Source organism: Triticum aestivum, chromosome 4B (assembly GCF_018294505.1).
Source record: "Triticum aestivum cultivar Chinese Spring chromosome 4B, IWGSC CS RefSeq v2.1, whole genome shotgun sequence".
Taxonomy (NCBI): Eukaryota; Viridiplantae; Streptophyta; class Magnoliopsida; order Poales; family Poaceae; genus Triticum; species Triticum aestivum.
In genome coordinates this window covers 645,464,831-645,472,462 of record NC_057804.1, presented here as the reverse complement: position 1 = coordinate 645,472,462, position 7,632 = coordinate 645,464,831, and the positions used below count along the sequence as shown (strand labels likewise).

At 41.3% G+C, this 7,632-nt stretch overlaps 1 protein-coding gene across 1 annotated transcript; it reads right to left on the bottom strand.

Annotated features, from left to right (window-relative positions):
• Positions 1-3,573: 3,573 nt before the first annotated feature.
• LOC123090344 (probable RNA-binding protein EIF1AD) lies at positions 3,574-4,734 on the bottom strand. The gene is made up of 5 exons (XM_044511686.1): positions 4,618-4,734; positions 4,445-4,520; positions 4,259-4,336; positions 4,101-4,113; positions 3,574-3,799 (listed from the first exon to the last, which is right to left on the bottom strand). The coding sequence occupies exons 1-5, from the start codon at positions 4,732-4,734 to the stop codon at positions 3,574-3,576; spliced, it is 510 nt and encodes a 169-aa protein (XP_044367621.1).
• Positions 4,735-7,632: the final 2,898 nt, after the last annotated feature.

Genomic DNA, 7,632 nt, shown 5'->3' with positions numbered 1-7,632 from the left:
TTTTCTTACGACATAACACATAAAATGGAAACTAAGAGTATGGAAATTTTAGTTTTTTTAGACATATAATAGTGAGCGACAACTTTCACAATGTTTGAGATTCCCTCTTTAGACCTCATATCGGCTAATATGATTACGGCGTGGCTTACATAAAGAGTGCAAGAGAGAACTGCGTACTTTTCTAGCCATCAAACTTTTCAGGGCTCAAAACCTCTCGGTGGTTTCTGAAATATCTGATGGTTCAATAACAAAATGGTCATCTAGACCTACATCCATACTAAATTGCACAAAGCAGCATGGTTAGTAGTGCAATGTCGGGGACTATTGCAAACCAGACCCATAGTGTGGTTCAAAACTTGTATTTCTCACTTTTTGAGAATATACATCGAGAGGTAATTATTCACATAACGGGAGACTTTTTTTAAGAAAAAAAGGGAGACTTTCTACAGGTACATATATGAGATAGACATCCCAACCTCACTAACTGAGAGACACAAAAGCGGATAAATTGACTACTCCCTCCGTCTAGGTGAGTAAGTCATCTTAAGTTGTGCATCGTGACCAAGGAGGAGGGGAAAACGAGAGACCTTAATGTTTATGTGCTAATTAATAGCATTGCATGTAATGAACTACACCACTGCATGTCGTGTTTGGTAGTCTCAAGTCATTAAAAGCATGCACACCGCTCGTCTCTTATTGATTAATATGTGAAGAAACAAGAAACGAGGTAGAAATTAATGCACTGCGCCTAAGTGTTTTGGGATTATTAGGTTTTTGTAAGATGACTTACACACCTAGACAGAGGGAGTATGTCAATGCCACTGCCAAAGAAGCATCCAGACGGGACTAACGAATGATCCATGGTTGATTTGCACATACTTCTTGGTATGCCTGACTTAACCCCAACAAAAGGCGATGGGCATGTCTGCATGTGCATCGCACACGAGACAAGGTAAAAAATAAAACACATTAACCTCATTCCATGGTGATAAAGAATCTCACAATTTAGCTCAACGGGGTGGATATAAAAGTGTTTCCCGGGACAATTTTTTTGGAGTTATTGTTTCCTGGGACAAATAAGTAAGAGCAATTATCTCACAAATAAATGTTCGGAGATTAAAGCATTAGCAGTGCTCACGGCCACTGGGGACGAAAGCACGCACTCACCGACCGGCCCAGTAAGCATTCGCGGCCGGATCAATCACAGCTCGCCCAGCTAGCTCCATGGAGCAGCGGCCCAGAATAAATACCAGAACGTCAAAACAGAAAGCGATCGACTTAATTGCTAGCGATGGCAAAGCGATGTAGATCCATCTAATAATTGGATGGCTAGCGATGGCAAAGTGTTCTGGTGGTTCATAGCTAGCTCAGTTATACTGTTTAGTAATTAATTAAGCCATCAAAGTATGAGAAGAAAAGTTGGCTCAGCACATCAGGCATACCCGGTTTGGATTCAGCCCATCAAAGCATATCAGGCAACGTCCACACGCCACCAACAACTTCTTTCTCAACCAGAATGGTAGGCAGAGCAAACAAATCCTTGGTATTTTCAAGTGTATGTTGTTCATGTGCGCACAAGCCCACAAATCTTGATCAAGCCATGCCAGAGGAGGAATACTTTAAATCGCCAGCATGCCAGGCAATTTGATTCCAGCTACCATGCATCCTCAGGATACTAAATCAGAAACTAAGCTAGTAGATACCAACGATTGACCATTCACGAATAGGGCATTCAACAACATCATAAACAAACCTTATGAGCTAGTAGACTTGATGATAAACACATGCAGGATGCATGGAAGAATTAACCTAGCTACAAAATCATACTATAACTAGCCTCATCCCCCCACACTGAGTCACTCTATCAACTTTGAACATAAACCTAACCAGATAAAGTTACAACAGGCATTAATCTAGCAAAGATGAGACTTGTCGCATTCAATAGTCGACGGCCCAGCCAATCTACTCTTGAGGAGGTCCCCTTGTGGAGATGGTCCACGGCCTCCTCGGCCTCGACCACGGCCCCTTCCTCCATCACCTTCTGCACATGAGATTAATAAGATAGCATTGCTTAGTGGTGATTAAAACCATATTCAGAGAGGAGTTGGGCAATTGGAAAAGAATTATTCAAAGGAATGCCAATTGATAATATCATCACTACTTTCTACCGAAGTCAAAGCACAATATTAAAGATTTAATAAGTAACAAACACATTAACAATGCACCAAGAAGAGAATGAACCCATACTTAACTATTAGACAAATGCAGAGCACCTATAATACAAGTATATATTATGCTCCTCTAAAGATAGCTTAATTTGTTGAGGCTCTCATATGGCCAGAGTTGTTCATCAGTAAATCTTTTGTGTGACTTCAATTGTCAAAATCGGTGAATTTGTTTCTTGTGCAGCTGTGGCAGCATCTTGAGACCTAGTACAACTGCAATTAACTAGGCAGGGCAAAGCAAAGCTAGCTTGCTCGGTCCTTTTCGGTCGACTTTCGAGGTGAAAAAGCAAGCAGACAAGAAACAGCACTTGCACAATAACATCCACAATAAGCTAGTTGCAACATATGGAACATTCTTGTTTTCTTCATATTACACTACAGGTGACAGGCCTCAACATGCCCTGCCACTTAATGTCAGACAAAACGCACTGACTATATCTTTGACAGATTGGGCAGTAAGTTTATCATGCCGTTCCCAAATTCGAGGAGCATAAATACATCAGGTGTGGTGTACAGGTGGACGGTAACCATAGGGAGACATTGTCCACGACGTACTATTCCCAAGGCGTCTACCAGTTCAAGAATCAGAGTCACTTTCTGTATCGGAATGCACGTCAAACGGTATTATTTCCGTTCGTGTTTGCCTCAAGTGGCGGCATATCATCATCCTCATCTCCATCCTCATAAGAGTTGTGCAATGTCGTTCCTTCTAGCCCTGTCGCCCACCCATTGGGACTTGACTTGAAGATAGCCGGCCTGGCATAACAAAGATGAGTTAATCAGGGGCACCCAATGGAGAGGAAGGACGACAAGCTAACAATCCTGATTTTATCAAGTAGATAGACTACTGATGCAGAGCTCATACGAAAGCACAAATAAAAAAGATGGAATTAACCAGCCCAGTCCCCAGTTAAGTTACAGGATCCATGAGTTGAGCAACAGTTTCAACAACAACATTCCTTCCACTTGTTGGTTTGTACCTCAACTGCGATTGGACAGGAAACACTTGCAGAAAGGAACAAGAAACAGGGGAAAAACAAGAAACTAGTAGTAGTAGTAGTAGCACTCAGCTGAATTGTTGGAAAACTCTTCTTGGTGGTCACAATTGTTCCTACTATAACATGCAGAAATAACAAGCAGCATATGGAACAAAATCTTGTTTTCTTCATATCACAGCACAGATGACGACGACAAGCTTCGTCATGCCCTGCAGCCACTTAATGTCGTACTACAAACTCACTCAGACTTTATCTTTGACAGATTGGGCAACAAGTGTACAGGTGGATGGTAACCATATATAGGGTGACATACATCATCCACGGCTCCTATTCCCAAGTCGTCTACCAGCTTAAGAATCAGAATCACTCTCTGTGTCGGAATGCACGTCAAACGGTCTATTCCTGTTTGTGTTCGCCTCGAGTGGTGGCATATCATCATCGTCGTCTTCTTCTTCGGAGTTGTGCTCTTCCTCAGCCTGCGATGTCGTTCCCTCTGGCCCTGTCGCCCACCCATTGGGTGTCGACTTGAAGATAGCCGGCCTGGCATAACAAAGATTGAGTGAATCAGTAACAACCCTGGTTCAATCAAGTAAACTACCTGATGCAGGGCTCGTGCGAAAGCACAAACAACCAACTGGTACATTATTATTAGAAAGGCCTCCTAGCTAGGAAAACTTTTAGTTTCTTCAATCCTACTGTGGTATTTTGCCATGATTTATACTACATCAACATTTGATTATAATATCAGTTCTCGGTGTCATTTTTCATGATCAAGCAAAACCTGAATCAAACCATTTAGGCTATTGAAATGCATTCGTAACGTGCATATCACATGGAATGTGAATTCAATCCAATGTTTAAGAAGGAAAAAACAAACTGGGCTTTGAAACCTGCATATGCACAGTATACTATTGAAAGAAACAGCTGAATGAACTAACAGTCAACCACAAGCATATGAACCACGCCATGTATATACACATACTCCCTGCTCGGTCCCATATTAGAGGAGGCAGTATAGTATGCACGTGCATGTACCATGTATATGCACATACTTCCTACTTCCAGATTCGAGAGCCTCGTCCCTCCCACTAGCATCCACAACCACGAAATTCCCTGCACATTCACTCATTCATTGACAGTTCTTGATCAGAGCTACTGTAGTTTTTTTTAGCGTGGCCAAGTATAAAAGCCAAGCCATTTGGTACTAAATAAATTAATGACCGTTCTTGATCCAGAAGCTCGTCTGGAACTTGGCGGGGAATAGGGCGAGAGACTTGACGCCCTCGCCGTCCGTCACCTAGCACCAGCACGGCGGCAGCAGGAAGGAGTGAGGAAGAAGCAAGAAGCAATTTTGAAGAAAAGAGAGGGAAGGAAGGAAGAAGGTAAGAAGGTACCTCGATGAGGTTGGAGCCGCGCAGCGTGACGACCTGCATGATGCTCTCGCCCTCCGCCAGCGTCACCGCGGTGCCCTCCTCGCACGCGCGCCGCAGGTTCTTCCTACCGCCTTTCATCCGACGGCGCCGCAGCCCACCGACAGAGGGAAGGTTCTGGTGCTGGACTCAACAAGTGTAGCGGCGGCGGCGGCGGCGGCAAGGCCGAGCAAGGTCTTCTCTTGTTGCGGCGGCGGTCCGCTGCTCGGGTGGGGGAACTAGCTTTTTTTTGAGAATCAGGTGGGAGAACTAGCTATAGGTAGGACTGCAGCACATAACACGCCCAGCCCACTATGTATGTGGGAGTTGGCCTTCCAACCATGGGGCTTCAGCAAATCAATGGCCCCTCTAAACATTATAACACTACTTTGGTTTTTAGGTTCACCGGGGCAAAACATAAACAAAACAAATGCTACCACGTGACATATGTGGTAAGAAATCTAAATAATTCAAAAAATGGTAATTTCGTTAATTTAAATAATAATGGAAACTAGATTTTGTGACACCAACAGAAAAAAACCCAGGAATTGGGTTAATTTTATTTCATGCTCGGTCTCTATGCCCGCCCTTTGGCGTAGAATGAGCTTAAGGTCCTTTTTTAAATGTTTACAAGTTCTACAAATAATAATTTTAATTCATACAATTTAATATTCTTAAGGTCCTTTCCGAAATGTTTACGGTGTAACAAAATCCAGCTCAAAACAGCGCATGTCCACGGTGTAACCGACAAAATTGGGATAGAGTGGTGGGAGCTAGACGGGCGGGACCACTAAATTCATGAATCCATGCAGAGACAATAGAGCAATTAAATTTGAGGCAGAGCTATGTGTTAAGACGAGGGGGGAAATGCCCCCACCCCCTCCATTGAACGAATTTATGAAAAATGAGGGCTTAGCCGTTTGACGGCCACAAGCACTACATTACACAACATGGACACACTATAATACACAAATCTCATAACTCCTCGTGAGTGGCAACAGAACGAGTGGCTCAGAGTAGCTGGTGTAACATAATAAAGAGTGTGCACAACATAGTCACAGTGCCGACGTAAGCTGCAAACGAGTGGCTCGGAGTAGCTGGTGTAACATAATAAAGAGTGTGCACAACATAGTCACAGTGCCAACGTAAGCTGCAAAGCAGGTGAATGTCAATGGGAGGGGAGAGAAACTTCGATGGGCATTGTGGTTCTTGTGGGTATGGACTGCAAGCCAGCCGAAAAGGGCGACGGAGCATTCTTGGTTCATGAGCAAAAGCGCCTTGCGCCCTGCAGCTTGCACGTGACATCCATGAATGCAATGTGGAGTCACTGCCCCATCATGGTGATTGCACGGGCGGAGAATAATTAAGGTGACCACCAGGCTCGTCAACCATGGTGATCCCAAGTTTTTCTTCTTGTTTGCTCTACATCTTTGTTTAGTTTGTTGATTCGATGAATGCTACAACTTGATGATCATGTTACCATATAGCCCGGGTGTGCTGCCACGCCGTACAAAACAAAAGAGGGCACGACATCATGTTGATGTATTGTTGGATGGAACTTGGGGGGCAAAGTGTGTGGATCAACAACACTTGGCGCCCACAACTTTTTGAACATCCGGTTCTTTTTTCAGATGTAATATTTATATTTGAACTATTGTTGTACTAGAATATTTGCATGCCATTTGTGGATTAATTTTCTATTTTATATAATTATTTACATGCCATTTATGGATTAATTATGCTATTTTATATAATTATTTTCATGCCATTTATGGATTAATTGTTCTATTTATATAATTATTTGCATGCTATTTATGGATTAATGATGCTATTTTATATAATTATTTGCATGCCATTTATTCTATTTTATGTAATTAATTGCACACTATTTATGAATCATTTGTTCTATTTTATTTAAATATTTGCACGGTACTGATGAATTAATCGTTCTATTTTATTTGTTCTATTTTATTTAAATATTTGCACGGTACTGATGAATTAATTGTTCTATTTTATTTGTTCTATTTTATTTAAATATTTACATGTTATTTACGAATGAATTATACTATCTATACTGCATGTTTTGTTTTTTGAGATTTATCTATACTGCATGTAATGGGTGCAACTTGAGGCATCCTTTGTAAACTTGGGCTAAACGGGCTTGTAGCCACAGGGAACCTCATCGTCTTCAGCGCCAGTAGCGGGCCGCGGTCCAGAAACTAGGTGTTTCCCTCGCCTCGTTCGGTGAGGCACGTTTGCACGCCAGCTGTTGCTGCTCTGCTTGTCTCAAAAAAAATTGTTGCTGCTCTTCTAGTTTTACGACAAAACCGATTTACTAGCATTACCGGTATTCAAAAATCTGAAAACAAAATTGAAATATAAAATGTTCGCAAGTTACTAAAATGTTGTCGAATTTGAAAAAGTTTATGAATTTTTTTATTTTCAAAACTATCCTCTAATTTTAAAGCATTAAAAAATTTGGAAAATGAATTTGCAAAACTTCATGAGTTTGATAAAAAAATTGTGAATTTTATAAAGTAAGTTGGCACATATAAAAATGTTGAAGGATTTAACAAATGATCATGAACTTTAATAAGTTTGGAAATCAGATATTATTTTCGGAATTTGAAAAAGAATCATGAGTTTTAAAATATGTTGATGGTTTTTCTACAAAAAATATTGAGGGATTTAAAACGAAAATGGAAAAAAGAAAATAAAGGTAGACGATGAGATGGACTCTCAAGTTGAGATGCATTGCAAGGTGACATTTTTTATTATTATTATTTTTTGAAAGAAAAGGTAGACCATGATCTACCTTATGCGTTCAAAACGGGACAAAGCCTGAATGACAAAAGTCAAATTACACCTACCTAAATGCTGCATCAAAGCAACCGGCCTAAATGGTTTTGTTTTACAGAGCATCAAGGTAGGTAGGTCTCTATGCTGAGGGGTGGCTCGGCTCAGCTCAAAGTTGAGCCTCCAATCCATCTTCTTCTTACT

Coding starts and splice junctions, on each gene's coding strand:
- LOC123090344 (XM_044511686.1), bottom strand. CDS start 4,734: ATGAAAGGCGGTAGGAAGAACCTGCGGCGCGCGTGCGAGGAGGGCACC. Junction 4,521..4,617: donor GCGGCTCCAACCTCATCGAG/GTACCTTCTTAC, acceptor TGCTGGTGCTAG/GTGACGGACGGCGAGGGCGT. Junction 4,337..4,444: donor GAGCTTCTGGATCAAGAACG/GTCATTAATTTA, acceptor GTGAATGTGCAG/GGAATTTCGTGGTTGTGGAT.